General features: G+C 40.2%; 2 protein-coding genes across 2 annotated transcripts in view; both read left to right on the plus strand.

Moving 5' to 3' along the window:
• The first annotated feature begins 215 nt into the window (after positions 1 to 215).
• On the plus strand, positions 216 to 8,803 carry LOC100920866 (gastric triacylglycerol lipase-like). Its single transcript, XM_031949387.1, has 6 exons — positions 216 to 320; positions 508 to 625; positions 1,864 to 2,062; positions 3,924 to 4,033; positions 5,148 to 5,284; positions 8,723 to 8,803. Exons 1-6 carry the CDS (start codon positions 216 to 218, stop codon positions 8,801 to 8,803), a joined length of 750 nt encoding a protein of 249 aa, XP_031805247.1.
• A 153-nt stretch (positions 8,804 to 8,956) lies between these two features.
• LOC100925402 (lipase member J) overlaps positions 8,957 to 18,352 on the plus strand; it is a 45,484-nt gene continuing 36,088 nt past the window's right edge. Inside the window, exon 1 of the mRNA XM_031949388.1 lies at positions 8,957 to 9,052. Coding sequence (XP_031805248.1) covers positions 8,957 to 9,052 — 96 coding nt within the window. The remainder of the gene's footprint in view (positions 9,053 to 18,352) is intronic.

Raw genomic sequence — 18,352 nt, forward strand, 5'->3', positions numbered from 1 at the left:
AACACTGAGCAAAGGAAGCAGCATCCGAAAAGCTCCTACTGGGGAACTGACCAGCTCTTTCCCGAAACCCTAGTAGTGTCAATCAGATTATTATTATTCCCAAAGTGAGAGGCAGAAAGTGGGGAGCTAACTGGACATTAACTTGTGAAACCAACTGGATAAAACTTGCTCTATAAAACTCACGCTCATAATGTCCCTATTTCCTATAGGTCAAAATGTGGTGGCTCTTAGGTACGGCATGTTTCCTTCATCTCGCTGGGAATGCCCATTGCTGGTTCACAGAGGTCCATCCTGAGAACCCAAAAGCACGAATGAATGTGGTAAGTTGTTTTCAGTATCAGCAAAAATATTTCCAGATTGACCAGGGGCCTATTGATGCTCTCCAATCTTTTGAAGTCTGTCCACTAGCAAAACGAATTTGTGTAATTGTTATTTATATTCTATGCTTTGCCAAAAGGAATTGAAATTTTGTAGTGATAACAAAAGATTTGCTTTTTCTTCCTATAGAGCCAGATGATTTCACACTGGGGCTATCCCAATGAAGAGTATGAAGCTATAACTCAAGATGGTTATATACTTACAATTAACAGAATTCCACATGGAAAAACAAATGGCCCTCATTCAGGTACAATATGTATTGGGCTGAATTCTCCAATCTCTATCACTCCTGGGCCTGGGAACTCTTGCCTTCACATGGAGAAACTTGAGCCAGGGAAATAATTTTGAAATGAAGTCAATTATTATGAGTCAAGAGCCCTTCCTGTGTGTTGAAGGAAAATGAGAGGAGCATTTGATTCTCTATTGACTAGTGAAAGAGGAGACTGTTCTCTTCAATGGTCAAGGGAGGAAAGGATCCATTATGGATGCCACATTTCAGGAAGATGTTGAAAAGCTAGAGGATACTTGGAGAAAGGTTCTTAGAAAGCGTGTAACATCCAGGAGGACGGGAAGTTCCAGTGTGAAGAGATTTGTGGAGTATGCTAGAGAAAGCGGGGAAGGAGAATCAGGACTGCAGCCTGGACAGGAAGGTAGTGTATTGGATTTATTGATGTCTTAGGGTGAACAGAAAGGAGAAAAAATGGAAATTAAAATATTATAAAAGTTAATGTTGAAAAATTGTTGATTGACCAACATGATAATGTTGAAAATTAAATTTAAATAAAGGAAGGTTGGGTTGGATCAAAGACCTTGACACCTAAATTTCAGTTGATACAATTATTGATTTTAGAGTTATTCTGTCGAGGAAATATAGTACTTGGCTTGTAATATTACAATAAAATGGCTTTTAGGAAAGGGGATTCAATTGGTCATTCTTGGTATTAGAGGTCGGATTTTGTTGCAGATGATAGATGTTATCCAAAGAAAACCTCCCTAACATTTGGAACTATCCAGAAGTGAAATGATCTGCCTGAAGAGGTCATGAGTTCCCTCTCACTGGGGCAGAGATTGTCCCTTGTCTGTTCTGCTGTAGATTAGTCTTTTGTGGAATATGGTTTGAGCTCAGTGATATCTAAGGTCCCTTCTAATTTTGAAGGTCTATAATTCCAAATCCAGAGTTCTGGCTACAACATGATATTAGGCTTATGTCACAGGCCATCACTGCATGAGACCTCTTCATTGAATGTATTGCCTTTTTATTCCTGAATATTTTCCCTACTGGTCAAAGAAGGAACAGAAAGGACAGGTATCATTCTTGTTGTACAGATAATTCATGAAATGTGGACACAGAAATAGCCAAAGAAAACTTTAAAAGCTTTGAGGAAATTAGAAAAAATTGGTGGGTAGGACTCGAGGCGTTTTTTGAGACATTTTACATTTTGTTAGAAATTCTATCACCAAACATTCTCCATATTTCTTTTTCAGTCCAGAGGCCCGTTGTGTATCTCCAGCATGGCTTACTTATGACTGCCAGCTGCTGGATTTCCAACTTGCCAAACAACAACCTGGGTTTCCTCCTGGCAGACGCTGGCTATGATGTATGGCTAGGGAACAGCCGAGGGAATGTTTGGTCCAGGAAACACCTGCGTTTATCTCCAGACTCTAAAGAATTCTGGTCTTTCAGGTAGGGAAACAAATAGTATTCACTTTTATCTTACAAATTCAATGTCCTGTCAGTCTTTAAAAAACAAATAAACAGATTGTAAGAAAATGAATAAAATAGGAGTGGCAGGAATCTCATTAAGTAAAATAAGAAATAAAGGTTCAGAAGTGGTGACTGAGAAAAATGGCTTTCTATGAGCAGAGTTTGGTGCTGAGAGATGTGCGGGGGGATAAGAAAGAGCTAGATTGGTTTTCCCATACTCCTCTCCTTCCCACTCCCCAAATCTGCTTCATTGTCACCAAACCCTTTGGTTTGGTGACAATGAAGAAGGTTTGGGTGACAATGAGAGGAGGGAAGAAGAGGAGAGAGAATGTATAAGCATGGGATGGGAGGTTCAAGGGCACTCCATGACTACATAGGAGCCAAGGAACAGATCAGAAAGGAACACCTTCTTCTCACCCTCCTTTCCTGAAATACTGTTTGTTCCAGGGTCCCATTTTATACAAAACCACGTGTTTTTCTTTTGACTAAAGTTAAAAAGAGGTAGTAGAAGGAAGAGAATCTAGAAATGACTTAAAATCATGAAGACTTGAGTATTAATTCAAATAATTACTAACCATGTGACTCTTGGGGACATCATCTGTTTGTTTTTCATCTGGAAAGTAGGAATAAAAGTGCCTCACTTATCAGCATTGTTATGAAAATAAAATGAAGGGAGGAATCAAGAATTAATTAAGTCCTTACCAAGTGCCAGGCATTGAGCTAAGAGTTTAACAAATATTATCTCATTTGATGCACAGGTAGATGCTATTATTACCCCCATTTTACAGTTGAAGAAACTGAGGTAAACTTGCCCAGAGTCACATAGCTAACAAGTGTCAGAATCTGGGTTTGAACTTGGGATGGCCTGGCTCTAGGCCCAGCTCTCTGTCTACTGTTCTACCTATCTGCCTTGATAATATATGAGAGAAATACTTTAACATATTTAACATGTATTGGACTACCTGCCATCTGGGGGAGGGGGTGGGGAGAAGAAGGGGAAAAGTTGGACAGAAGGTTTTGCAAGGGTCAATGTTGAAAAATTACCCATGAATATGTTTTGTAAATAAAAAGCTATAATAATAATAATTTTTTTAAAAAGATAATATATGAGAGAATGATCAGACACCACCAATAAGGAGAATCTTTCAGCCATCATAATATATTGCAAAGTGCTTACAACTCTATATTAAACAATTATATTTTTATTATTAACAACAAAAAAAGCACTCCAAGTTTGGTTTAAAAGCCCGTTTTTTCCTGTTAATGCTAGCTACAGGAGTTCTTTATGTAATCAATGTTCCAATGGAACCGTGATCTCAATTATATGGACATTCTTCTGATATGACACTCAAGCCATTCAGGTTTTTCATCCCATGGCCTTTTTATCCTTATCATTCCACAAATAAATGAGTGGTCCAGATGTTAGGTTAAATGCAAAAGATACAAATACTAAACAATAAAATAGCCCCTGAACTCGGGGAACTTATGTTCTGCTAAGGCAGACAATATATATCTATATCTATCTAAGTATATCCAGAATCCAGATAAACTCAATACAGAATGCTTTAGAGAAGAAGCCATCAAACACCATTTTCCACATGTTGGAAGTGCTCCTATGGTTCCTTGAATATTTTGTAGGCCCCAGAGAGACACAAGTTTGTGGTTTATCCATCTTGCTCCGTGATGGAACCACCTCCTTGGCCAACCATGAACATCCTTGGAGACTGGAGGGAGGGGAGCTCTTTCTTGTTCATAAATCACCCCTGGTGAGATGGGTCTAAATGTGGGGATTCATCTTTGATCTCTTTCATTTAGTTTCTTTTGCCTTTTGTTCCTGTAGTTACGATGAAATGGCCAAATATGATCTTCCAGCCATTCTTGACCTGATCAAGGAAAAAACTCGGCAGAAGAAAGTGCATTATGTGGGACATTCTCAAGGCACCACCATTGGTATGCTAAGCCTGCCTTCGGGTACTGATGGAACTGGACCCTTTTGGAGGAGCATAGCTGATCAGGGAAGAGTTCTTATGAGGGGCTATGGGACCATGTTGTTCACTTGTTTTTAATCATGTCCAAATCTTCATGGCCTCATTTGGGGTTTCTCTGGCAGAGAGACTATAGAGTTTGCCATTTTCTTCTCCAGATTATTTTACAGATGAGCTAGTAAGTGTCTGAGGTCAGATTTGAACTTGGGAAGAAGCCTGTTACTCTATCCACTATACTCTATGGCACTCAGCTGCCCTCTAGGAAGTAGAGGAAGTGGTTTAAGCTGCTTCTGGTGTCCTTCCTGGGCCAAAGCAGCTTAATGTAGTGGGGGGAGAACTGGACCCTGGTTCACATCCTTCCTGAGATGCTAGCTACAGTGGCTGAGTAACCCCTGCACACCCTCACCTTTCAGAATCCTGTCTCTCTCCCCCATCCATAACACAGAAAGGATTTTTTCATTCCAGTCCTTCTGGGTGCTTTATAACGGTGAGGATTCTTCTCAGAGGGTTTCTGCTTATACTCAGTAATGTCATGGAGTATCTTAAAGATGTGGCCTGATAGATAATTGGGCTGAGAGGGAATCCTTACGACTTATTCAGGCAGAGATAGAGAGTTTACAAATGCCTTCTGACCAAACGTGGGGCAGCCAATGGCTGCCCATCAGTGGCCAGTGCCTGGTGAGAGAATTTAACTAGGAGCTGGGCCCTTTCAGAGCCAATTCCAAAGCCGTGCCCTGAAAGCTGACCGTGAGAACTTCTTGGAGAGTTCTCATTTATGTTGCTTCTGCCCAAATGTGCCAGACTTCCCATTGCAGCCCTTTAATTGTCATTTGTCTCCCTCATTTATATTCCCTGCAAATCAGACCAATTTAAGTGGACATTAAACCTGGTTTCGATTTGGAGGAGATTCCTATTGGAGTGACCTTGGCTTGATCCTCAACAAGTAGGAGGAGAGATTGGAGTGGGGGAGACTGTCTAGGAGACAGCTGGCGTAATCCAGGCAGGAGATGACGAGGCTTGCGCTGGTGGCAGTGGGATGAGGAGGAAGGGATGGCACTTAATTGTCTTTTCTCTTTTAGGCTTTGTAGCAATGTCAACCAACCCCAGAGTATCTAAAAGGATCAAGATAAATTTTGCATTGGCTCCAGTTTCCATTCTTAATGATATACATGGTCCCACCACTTTCTTGGCATATATTCCTAAGACACTGTTTAAGGTAAATAGTACTTCAAATAGGTATAAACCATGGGGGGCAGAAAAAAGAGGGCCCCAGGGAAAGAATCCTCAGCATCTCCTGAGATCAAGACCCAGGGGCACCAGAGGTCTTGCCTGAGCCTTGGGCTTAGAGCCTCATGGCCCTTTGAGGAGCAGAGGTTGTCTGTTGGGTTGTCCCAGCCTGAACACTGCCAGGCCCTGCTCTGGTGGCTTCCACGGCCATTGCTATAGATTTCTGGGTTGGCCCTTCACACTTGCTGTCTCAGGATGCAGAGCATGGTAGGTCAGAAGGGCCTCTGGCCAATCTCCATTCATCCTTGGAAGCTAAAAGCACAGGGGGCTCCTTCCTATTGTTCTTTGGTTCTCTTTCTGATTTTGAGGCTGGTTCTCAAGTGGAAGAAGTCACTCTTGCAGGTATTTTTATCATCATTTGGGCCAGTGTCATAGTTCAGTTTTTGTCTTGTTCCATCAGCCAATTTGGCCAAAAGTGCCACATAATCTTTTCTGAAGAGTTTCCTGTTTCTTTCCCCTGTGAGAGTTCCATCTGCCCCTGTTTTGTGCCTTTTTGAATCTTGCTGGAGACATTAGCTGGTTTCCTGTTCTTTTCTCTTGATGCCTTTCTTTCATCTCTCTGTTAAGTCTTCTTTTCCTAAGAGCACAGCAAACATCTCTGTCTTAATTTGGTGATTTTTTTTAAAAACCAGTTCCATTTTCCTCTACTTTTGGATCCCATTCACTGTCCATCCGAGGTGGGGGATCAGTGCAAGAGGATGTTCATTCAAAAATAGTAGACCATAGTCTTAGGACAATCGCCTTACTGTCCGATTCTAAAAACATCTATTTTTCACTTGTGATTCACAAAAGAGCTATAAATGTGTAGCTCTTCCTTTGAAGGAGCCTGTCCCTCAGGAAGCCTCCTGTATCCCAGGCTCACAGAACCTGCCTGGGTGGGCTGGGGAGGAAGCCCAATGGTGTACATTTTCTTCAATCAGTGTGGCCCCAGTAATTAAAGCTGGATCTCACACCCCTGGACATCATGGGCTTCTTGCCAGAAGAGCAGAGCATTTGGGGAGTTTTTCTGTGCCATTTCTCCTTGAGGTGCTGCAGGAGTGGACACTGGCCAGGGCTTGAGGGTGATGAGTAGGGGCCTCTATGGCAGATCATTTCTGCTAAACTGTCTCAATTCCTGAGAAACCTGTGGGTGTTTTTTATTCTTTAAAATAATAATAATATGAGATGGTTCTCTCTGGGAGAAAGCGGGTTTATCGGGGGAGGTTTTCTGGAGGCAGCCTTAGTTTCAGTTGAAAGTAAATAATCACCCAAAATTGCAGCCAGCTGATAAAAGTTCAGATCTTTTATTGTGTCCTTCAATATAGCCCGGCTAGTTTTCTTAGAGGCCTATCTTTCTGCTTGGTTCTAAGAGGTCTTGCAGCTTTGTCCTTTGCCTCTCCTTTCTTCAGCCTCCAGCCAACACCAAAGTGGAACATGCAATGAATCTCTCTTGCCTCAGAGAGAAGGCTTGTGGGCTTCCTCCCAGAGTGCTCCTCTCTGATCCCAGTCAATGTTCCCAAGTAACTCTCCTGAAGCTCTAAGAGCTTCCTTTATATATATGATCTCCCAAAGGTTAACTCCTCCTCTGAAAGAGAGGGATTATGGGTTATTCCCAGAGTGCTCTCTGGTCCCAAGAACTTCAAGGGAGGTGTGAATTCTGATATCTCTTTCTAAACCCTGAAATCTCCCAAACGTGTGAACTCCAATGAGTACTTAAATATTTCTTGCTTCTATGAGCTCTCTAAAGGTGTGAACACAAGCATCGTTTCTATCAGTTGTACTTAGGACCTTGTTTCAAGTTCTGGCCCAAAATATCTCCTAAGATCAAATCAATCATATTGAACCATGCCAAATTAGATAATTATTGTCTCTATCAACTCTAATGGCTTAACAGTTTGTAAAGATTCCAACAGAAACCCATTGCTGTTGTACATCTGAGAGGGGACTGAGCCCCGCTATTTTTACTGATATCTTTCTCTAACCCACCTTTTTGCAGATCTTGTTTGGAGAAAAGGAATTCTTACCAAACAACTTTTTAGTCCGCTTCATTGGCAGAGATCTGTGCAACCATGCCATCTTTTCCACAATTTGTGATGACTTGCTTCTGTCTTTAGTTGGATTTAATACCATAAAGTTCAACAAAGTAAGTAGCCATAACACACACACACACACACACACACACACACACACACACAAAACATACAATTAACAGAATAGTCCATGATATTAAATCCCTTCTATCATCCCTGGAAGGTCTTCTTTTCCATTTCTTTTTTTTTTTTTTAAATAACTAAACTAGAAAGAACTGTCTATACTTTCTCAGTTGCCACTCACTTTTTAACTCCTTTGATATAGTCTGGATTCTTTCTCAAACACTTCACTGAAACTGCCTTTTGCTCAATAGCTTTTCTCGGTCCTTTTCCATGAGTGACCCTGCTGATCTACCTCTCCTTCTGGATGCTTTCTGGGTTTTGTTTTGGTTTTTTTTTGGACTGCTGGGGTGGGGGTTCACTTCCTGTCAGTCAGACTGACCCTTTTCATATTCCAGATCTTGGTCCTGGGCCTTCTCTTTCCTCTATCTTGGTGATCTTAGTTGCTATTGAGTTAACTATTCTTTACGTGCAAAGAACCTACAGATTCATACCTGTATCCTCTATCTCTATTGCGTTTCTCCAATTGGCTACTAGATGTCTCCAACTGGATACCTGATATTCATATCAAACATATGTTCAAAACAGAGTGCATCATGTTTCCTCCTAAAGCACTTGCAGGGTGCCAGCACCTTCCAATCCAGTCCCACCATGGGAGTCGGTCTTAATTCTTCACTCTTTGCCCCCATATTTCATCAGGTAAAAAGTCTGATCCATTCTGCCTGCTACTTGCATGGAAGGATTTTCATAAATGCTTGTAGAGTGGATGGCAGAAATTTCTGTTCTGATTTAGGTTGCCTCTCAGGTCCTCACTATTTGTAACATATTGGCTCTTGGCAGACAGACATTAGCACATCTCCAATTCAATTACAGAAAGACTTCTCTCCATCTGCTGAACAGAAAGTTCTCCATTGACACAAAAACCCAATTCATTAGCCCCAAAATACTCTAGTCAAGTTCTGCCCAAAGGCCATCAGTCATGAAAGGAAACTAATTTTGAAAAAAAATATTTCTTTATATCTTTTTTTTTCCAGAGTCGCACTGATATATATTTTTCACAAAACCCAGGAGGTTCCTCTGTTCAAGACATACGGCATTTCTTACAGGTATAACTTTTCAAATTTGATTCCAAAATAATTTACTGAACACAGATTTTCACAATTGAGTTGTGAAAAGTACCACTCAGTATCCTAAATAAAATCTAGCTCCCATGCTTCTATACCCCCTCATCCCACCAGAAATCCAAGGAAGAGGGAACCCCAGAAGAGCCCAGAAGAGGTCAAAAGGACAGGAACATCTACATCTCAGATACCATTTAAGGTGTCTGTAGGCTTGTACCTTTCAGGTAATTATAAAACAGGGGGGGGAAAATGGAATTTGTAGCAGAAAGGAGTCTGTTCTTTGTTCTCACTCAACGTTATCCAAGCCCAGAGTTATGAGGCTGTGTGCTTTTGGTAGGGCACTATAGGCCGATGATTTCTCCTGTGGGGAAGTCTGTCAGGAAAACTTCCTCTACCAATGTAGACTTACTAAGAAGCCGTGTCAGGGTCACCAAGCCCCTGTCAGAGGTATCATTCTGTTCTCCTGTTTCCTGTTCATGCTTGTTCCACATGAGGTTGGGTGGAAAAGGAAAAGTTGCCATAATGCAAACATATCCCCCAATGAATCAGCCATTTTAGTCCTCCTCTCAAACTTCTTTCCAGCTTAACCCTAACATCTTTCTCATGTTGCCTCTCAGTGATTGTCCACAGGTGAGAATGATTTGAACACCAAAGAATTCAGAAAGGTCTTGGAGAAAATTAATGGATCTCTGGATGCTTTTTTTTTATTATTATTATTTACTTGTTTTATGATCCTGTCAAATATGATATGAAGGATGCCATATCTTTATGTTCTTTCAGAAAATGTAATATTCCCTCCCCAAATAAAACACTATTCACTTCTGCTTAAAGAATTAGCACATATTAGATCTTTATAAGTACCAATTATAACTTAAATTTTGTAAATATAATAAGAAAACAACTTCTTTTAAACAATTTTTACTATATTTTTCAAGATAAAGTCTCTATCAAATCTTTTTCACTTTTTATTATGGAATGTTAGTCTCTGTGAAAATGGATTCACTTTGCATGGTCTTTCTCAGGTACCAGTCATATTCATGACATGAACCTTCAGAAGACTTGCATGAAGGATACACAACACATGTATGGCTAGTTCTCAAAAAAAAAAAAAAGAGAATTTAGTAACATAAATCATTATTTATTCATGTCCTCTTGATTGCCTCTAGAATTGTCCAAGAATATTTCCATTCTTTTAATATCACTGTGTCCCTAAGATATCTTCCCAAATCTCCTCCCAAATGGTTTTTATTTCTTACTAATTTGTGCTGCCACCAGCACAGGTGTCCTCTAGGAACTTGATTTAGTCCCACATCTTACTGGCACATAAGGAACTGAGAAATAGAATCCAAAGAGATGGGTTTCAGAACACTGACCAATTATAGGAGAGGGCTAATCATAGATCAGGGCATTCACTCTGGGTGGAGGGCCATGTCCTCTTAACTGGCAGATTTTATCAAAGATGACTGGTGACCGAGTTAGCAGGACCACAGTCTTTCTTTCAATGAATTCTCTCCCTTAGACTTTCAGCAAGGTGGAGAATCCACAACTTCAAGGGGAACATTCCACTGTCTATATGTAGCTGCCATGATTGGGGTTTTAAGTTAGTCATTTAGCCTCTGGGAAGTCTAGGGGGCAGCAATTATGCTAGACAGAACTAGGCCTGGGGTCAAGAAGACTTCACTTCAGATCCCATCCCTGTACTCACTAGCTATTTGGCAAGGAGAAAGTTACTTAAGCCTTATGAGAATCACTTTCCTCACCCCCAGAATAAGAACAGTATGAGCTATAATATCTACCTCCAAGGAATATTGGGAGGATCACCAAGGACTCTGAGATGACTAGTTGGCATTATTATCTGTAACAGCAGTAATCCAGCCCACATTATGCCCAAGGTTACTTATGGCCCCGGGGATTTGTGCTTGATCATCTATTTTGACCTTTATTTCAGACTATTCTTTCAAAGAGATTCGAAGCTTATGACTGGGGGAATCCTGATCTGAATATGAAGCACTATAATCGGGTAAGATTATTTCCGATACGACTTGAGAAAAAGGAGAACCCTGAAGGCTCTATCCACACTCGGTCTCTTGGCAAAGTTGGCACTATGTTCTTAGGAGCTCTGGCCCCGATGTGTCCATCAGGAGTCTCTGATGTTGTCCTCTTCCCAGAAACCTCCCTGGATTGATGGAGATTCCCCGTGGACTACCTCTGGAATCTCAAAGATCATGAACAGACAGGGAATATATGAATCCTGGTCCCCAGCCACCCCAAGAGCAGACTGTTTATGGAGACAAACCATGTGGATTGACTGGCTCTGGTAGCATACTTCCCACTTCAGTGTAGTTTGAGGTTTCTGACCCACTAGGCATTATGGCCTCTAACTCAATGATTAAGATGAGATGATAATTCTTTAGGTCCTGCTGAACTTTGCTGTTAGGAAATGCTGGTCACTCATTCTCTGTTTGAAGCCTCAAAGGGCCATCATTCTACTTCTAATGCTTTAGGGCTATACTATTTCTTTTAATCCATTAATAAATCTTTTCCCCTTGGATGATGGACAGAGAGTTGACTTCAGAAGCAGGAAGATCAGGGTTAAAATCCCACATATGTGTTGCCTCTGGGGCCCTACCTAAGGCATTTAAACTCCTAATGTTGAAAATGGCAGAGAATATGCAGACGATCTTGGGTAAAGAAAATTTATTCACCAGCAGTATACTCACACGCACATAAACATGGACATATACACATACAGACACAAGTCCATACATGTATACATGTCTGCAGGCATGTTTATACAAAATCCACAGAAGAGTAACGGGCTCTGGAAGCATCACTTTTCTGTTCAAAGCCATTTCCAAGCCATCCAGGTTGACCTCTAAATGTAACACAAAAGGCTCACATGGGTCAGAGACAGTCCTGGTACATGGGTGAGATTGTTGGAAGTCTGAAGGCTTGGCCACTTTTATCATTTTCTTTCTCTCTAATAATTGGTGAGTGAACAAAGCAAGAGAGTCTTACCTTCTGAAATCTGACTCTGAGTCAGATCTCCAAGGTCAGTGATGGCAGAGATCTTTCACACACCTTCATCAATAGAATCCTGCATCCTCTTCAGTTCATAAGAATAGTTTGGACCTTTCTAATGTATCTAGAGGTCTCACCTATTCCCTTTTGTGGGACTGACCATATGTACCTGGTTCAGTTTCCATGTGATCTTCAGATCCTTCCCATCCTGACTCTCCAGGTTTTTAAAGTTCTTCTTGAAATATGGCACCTAAAGCCAAAGCCCGCACTCCTGGGATGACCTGGCAAGAGGACAATATCCACTGCCTCCTGGATGCCATGTTGCTCCATACAACAAGATTATGTTGCCATTCTTGGTTTGCAAATTGGACTGAAGTAACTCTTCCAACTCCCAGGCCTTTGGTCAGACAGACGTGCCTGCCCTTCTTTTACTTATGAAATTGCTTGTTTTCTCACAATCCAACCAATATTTATTAGTTCTTGCTATTAAGGAGCTTCCATTCTCTTGTTAGAATTTGCTGTAAACAAAGAAAGTGTACACAATGACATGGAAAAGGGCAGGGCATTGACAAGTGGAAGCATCAGGAAGAAGCTGAGATTGAGAAGCTCAGGATTCTGGGGGGACAGCTGAAGAGACAGGGCATTCCAGTCACGGGGGAATGCCATGCAGGCACGTGAAGAAAGAAGCCCTGGTCCAATTTCTCAGGCGACAGGGCAGTGAACAACTTTGATTCTTGTGTCCAGGTTAAGACCCCCTACTTTTAAAAAAAGAGAGAGAAGGCAAGGATGCCAGCTTTTGCTGTGCAAACAACAGGGGGACCAAATGCCAGAAAGGCTGGGAATGAAGGCTCTCTGCAGCCTTTTAGAAAATGAATGTTGAAGTTTTTGCTTTTACCCAAAGAAGGCCATGTTCTCGCTGCATGCCCAAGCCCATGAGGAGACATTCTTGCTCACTCACATGTCTCACACTCCACCATCTTGCTGAGCTCTGGGACAGAAGAAAGGGAACTCCTCCCCCAGAAGACAGTTCTCCATCATCTCCCCTTCCCAATGATCTTCTGCCTTCCCTTTCATCTTTCTCTTTGAGGAGAGATGGAAAGGAGGGAGAGCATAAAGAGGACATTCTCACCACTTGATTCAGTGGCAGGGATCTTTGTCCCTGTTCTGGGGAGGAAGGCTCCTGAGCAGATCTCACCTGGATTTGATATATCTTTGTTTCTTCTTTTCATTTAGTCCACTCCTCCACCTTATGATATGAGCAAAGTGAAAGTACCGACGGCTATTTGGTTTGGTGAAAAGGATTTGCTTTCCAGGTCTAAAGATGTCATACAGTTGATATCTCAACTGCCAAATGTCATTCATCAAAAACTTATTCCTTCTTACAATCATGTTGATTTTTTGTGGGGAAATGAAGCATATTTTCATGTTTACTCTGAAATCATTGCTATACTTAATCACTATGAGAATTTAGATTAAAGGATCATCTGATTGGTAGCTTCCTTTTCCTATCTTTTGGGACAAGGGTCTCTTGATTTCTCTATTCACTCCTTCCTAATAATGGCCTAGACTACAGATGATTAACTTGGTGATTTAGTCATAGACTCTGAAAATAAAGATTATTGTAAACACATTTGTCTTATGGCAATTAAAACCAACTTCATGATGAATTCAATAGTTTCTCTGAAGTAATTTTTGCCAACTATTCACAGCTTCTATAGGCTAGAGAATCTCTAAAACTTTTTCAGGAAAGAATGTTTATTTAGGGGTGTTGGGTGAAGGATGATGGGACATACTGGCAAAGTGCAAAGGTGTATAAGAAATAACTGCCATACCCAACAAGGGCAGAGAAATCGGTCCCTTTCATCCGTATTCTCATAGAAGTCCTTCCCAAAGCATTTATCCAATGTATCTAATACCTTCTTAAAAGTCTTTTGGCATTCTACAGGTTTCTGAGCAGTGCTCGCATTTTCTATCAATCTCATCTTTTTGACTGCCTTATGTTTATTCTTCATCCCTCATTCTTCTTGCACATAGGTTATTGCTAGAATTATTCCACAGTCTAAGTCTTTATTGCTGCATGAAGATAACAAACATTTATTAAGCACCTACTATATAATGAACACTGTCTAAATGCTAAGAATAAAAAAAGAAAAGCAAAAACAATCCCTATTTTTAATTCTGGTCTACTGGGGAGACATGCAAACAATTGTGTGTGTACACAAGCACATATGTGTGTGCATATACATATATTCACATATGTACATATGCAGTATAGCAAATAACCTTATCAAATAATCATATACACACAAGGTAGATATATGCATAAATACTAATCTATATTCTCTGATAAATTGGAAATAATCAACAGATGGAAAGCACTAGCTTTAAGGGGGAATTGGGAAAAGTGGGTTTTCTCTGGGACTTGAAGGAAACCAGGGAAGCTAGGAAATGGAGAAGAGCTAAGAGAGCATTCACACAGTCAGGAAATGAATCATCTTGGGCAAGTCTAGCCAGGAGGCCAGTGGATAGCAGAGTCTATGGAGTCAACTAATGTATAAGAAGACTGGAGAGAGAGGAGGAAGAAAGGCCATGAAGGGCTTTGAAAGAAAATAGAGCATTTTGCACTTGCTCCTAGAGTTGATAGTGAGCCACTGGAGTTGACTGAATGGATGGGTGACAGAGTCTGACCTTCACAGCTAAGTAGAGGATGGACTCAAGGGGATAAAGTTGAATCAATGGCCCAAACGCAAAGAGGTAAAGACCAACACTAGAGTGATGGCAATTTCCAAGGGGAGAAGAAGGAAAAAGTGAGGAATGAAGATAAAATCAAAAGGATTTTGCAAACAATTGAATTTGGGGAATGATAGGAGGAGTCGAAGATGATCCCCTAAGTCTAGGAGACTTGGTGCTCTTACTTGTAACAGGAAAGCTGGAAAGAGAAGGATATTTTGGAGCAGAGAGGAAGAGTGGAAGACGAGTTCTATTTTTGGACATGTTGAGTTTAAGATGTCTACATGACATTTAATTCTAGATGTCCAATAAGCAATTGAAGAGACGAGACTAGAAGTCAGGAAAGAAGTTATTTCTAGACAGAGATCTGAGAATCATGTGCCTAGAGATGATAATTGAATTCATGAGTCAGATCATCAAGAGAAATAACATAGAGGAAGAAGATAAAAGGACCCAGAACAGACACTTGGAAAACACCCATGATTGTGTGTGTGATGCAGATGAAGATCCAGCAAAGGAGAATGAAATCTGTGGATCACACATAGGAAGAGAACCAGGAAGGAAGAATGTCAGAAAATCTCTCCACTACTCTGTGGGTTACCCTCAATCTTAGTTTTTCAGGTATTGTGCTGTTTCAAGATTCACAACCAAGTGGCACCACTAAGGAAAACTTTGTGCTACAAAGATGGCTTTTTATACCATGAAATGCCTGGGTATTGATACAAAAATTTATGTATTATATGTATGTATATATATATATATATATATATATATATACCCATATAGACATATATAGACATATATACCCATATATGTCTATATGTGTATGCACACATCTTTATGTATTTATATAGATACAAATATACACTGTAGTGATATGTAAATATTGATATATAATTACATCTATGCATATACAGCTATAATAAACATACATATAGTCTATATATAATACATATATGTATTCTTTCAGTCTTTCAGTCATATGAATAAAGATGGTAGTTGATGAAAATTGATAAATACTGAGAGTATAAATAGTGAAGAGAAAAGGACTTAGAAACTTCTTTTTTTTTACCTCCTCCTTTTCCATTTAGCCTCAGTTTATCTGTGACCTTCAGTCCCACATATCCAACTGCATCTTAAACACTTAATACTTAATGTCCAATAGACATTTTAAACGACATTTCTGCATTTGAACTCATTATCTTTTTCACTTGACCCTCCCCTCTTTCCAAATGTCCCTGTTTCTGCTAAAGCATCACTGTTGTTCAAGCCTTCAGGTTTATCACCTGGGGATTATATTATCTTGGACTCGTTGGATTTGTCAGCATCCTCCATTTTCAATCATTTGCCAAATCTTAAAATTTCTGAAGAGTTCAGATGGGTTAGAACTACGCATGCCTAAGAATGGGACTTTTTCAAGATAGGAACCTTCCCCTGGCTTTACCTGGTACTACCTATTTATGCTCTCCTTTTACTCAGGTGCATTCCCTACAGTCCTTCTAAGTTATCTTGGGCTTAGAAAACGTTTTATTCCACTTTTTGTGGGTTCTGTCATTCCAGAATTCATTTTGAGATGTGACTTAAAGTTGTTCCTGGAGAAATCAGTGACAACTCAGGCAACTTACTGCATTTTCTCCCCCATCTTGGCACCTCGTGCTAAGATTTATGTAAATATATTTGCTCTGCTGGGGTGCAGGTACCCTGATGGGAAGCCTGTTCAGTCCTCTTCAGAGCAGTTTTCTGTTCTTGGTGTCCACCCAATCAATCCTCCTCATTTTCACCTGTAACTCTAAAAACTGTAACATGCCCAGTGGCCACATCCCAGTGAACCATTTCGACAGAAAGGCTGAACCAAGTTGTGTAATCAGTCTAAAACTCTGTTAGGGAGTTAGGAGGGGTGTCTAGCCCAAGCATGTGAAGACTTCTCCTGGTGGAATGAGTGGCTGAGAACAATGGCCATGAAGGCAGCTTCAGTGAGCATTGTAGTGTGCTTAGAGCTTGGTTAGATTGTAGATGCCATGATTATCTGCTGTATCTTGAGTCATCGCCAATCATCTTCACTCTGTCTTGTCATTGGACTGTGATAATTCTGGAAGAGGTCAGTGAATTTGTGCAACTCTGCCTCACTTCAATCCAATTTACCCATGAATCAAAAGGCATCTCTTTTACCATTTCTACTTATCTCAAAGTCCTGTGGCAATAGACAAGTGATGAAATAATAGGTGTGAATGCACTGGAAGCTATAGTTACAACCCTGCACATGGGATCAGTTTCTCAAAGGAAGTACCTTCTGGGTATCTGAGCAATCTTTTAAGGATCATACCTTGTGCCATCCTGATGTGAAGAAGAGATTAGAAAAGATACCCTAAAAATGGTCTGCTTACTCAACCCTGGCCGGATTATCATAGTAGGGAGGGTGGTGAAAACACACAAAAAATGTACAAAAACTTCTGCAAAATTGATTCCACTCACCATGAATACATGGAATATGTGCACAAATATAGATAACACAAAATAAGGTCTACTGAATAGACCTTAAAGATGACTAGCCTTGTGAAAAAACTAAAGCAGGTGTCACATCCAAACAGCAGCCGTGAGTGAAACAAAGATGGCAGATGAAAACTAGCTTACTGAAATCAGAAAAAAAAATTACACGTTTTTCTGAAGTAGCCACAATGAGTGGGAAAACTGGTATACTATGCTATACCATATATATATATATGTGGTATTATATATATAATATGCACATATTATATATTTAATATATTATTTTATATTAGTTATATATTGTATATTACATACATAATATGTTCATTAATATATATCATATATATATATACACACATATGGTATAACATGCTATACCATGAAACTGGTATAGGTTTTTCAATCAAAACTAATCTAGTCAACAAACTTCTATACCTACCAAAGGGAGTGAATGATAGGCTCATGACAACGTGATGGCCACTTGTGGGAAAATTTCATACCACCATCATCAGTATCTATTCCAACCATGATGAACCCTGATGAGTCCAAAGAAAAATTTTATGAAGACCCTTGTCATCAATGTGCCAAAAGAGGACAAGCTTATAATTTTGGGGTGAATTTTATGTTAGAGTAGGCTCAGACTACCAGACACAGCAGGGAGTCCTTGGGAGGAATGGTGTTGCAAACAGCAACAGCAATGGTCATTTAGTATTGAAGACTTGTGCATCTCATGACCTTCTCATCACCAGCACTCCATTTATCTAAATGAAACAAAACTTTGTGGATATACCTAAGTTTGCTGTGAAGGTATGGTTTAGAGTGTTGGACTGATCATAGACTTGTGGTCTCCAAGCTAAATATTCCCTTTCAACAAAAGTGTCATCCCCAAAGCAAAAAGACTGCCAGAAGAATTTATGTTAATATATTAGTGCACTTTTCTGAGTGCGAACAGTTTGTTGCTAACTTGGAGGGAAAGTTGAGTCAATGCAGAGATGGAAACAGTGGAGCAGAAAAGGAGTGGGCAGCTTTCAGAGATTTGGTGTACAGCACTGCATTTGCTCATCTGAACTCTCACAAACATCAAGACTGGTGGGATGAAAATGATGGAGAAATTCAGAAGTTGTTAAATGAAAAATGAGAACACCACAGGTGTGCCAGCAGGATAGTTCATCTATCTTTTAAGATGGCAGCATTTAATTCCATCAAAAGTACAAGTGGAGTTCAGGGAGATACAAGATTCTTGGCTCAAGAAGAAGGCAGATGAAATTTAGTTTTATGCTGGCAATAGTAATCCAAAGGGCTTTTGTAAAGCCTCAAAGCTTATTTATGGGCCAAAGACCTATGATGCTTCTCAACTACTTGGTGCTAATGGAATCATACTGATCATTCCTAGAAAAATGGGCAGAACATTTCCATAGTGTTCTCAACAGACTGTCATGAATCAATGCTTAAGTCATTGACTGTTTACCTCAGATTGAAGCCAATCTCTTCCTAGCTAAGGAGATTGTG

The sequence above is a fragment of the Sarcophilus harrisii genome, chromosome 2 (assembly GCF_902635505.1).
Source record: "Sarcophilus harrisii chromosome 2, mSarHar1.11, whole genome shotgun sequence".
NCBI lineage: Eukaryota > Metazoa > Chordata > Mammalia > Dasyuromorphia > Dasyuridae > Sarcophilus > Sarcophilus harrisii.

Bases quoted from the DNA above. Each gene is read 5' to 3' on its own strand.
- LOC100920866 (XM_031949387.1), top strand. From the start codon at position 216: ATGTGGTGGCTCTTAGGTACGGCATGTTTCCTTCATCTCGCTGGGAAT. The intron at 2,063-3,923 runs GTAGGGAAACAA...TTGTTCCTGTAG, and splicing joins AAAGAATTCTGGTCTTTCAG to TTACGATGAAATGGCCAAAT. The intron at 5,285-8,722 runs GTAAATAGTACT...TCATCCCACCAG, and splicing joins TTCCTAAGACACTGTTTAAG to AAATCCAAGGAAGAGGGAAC.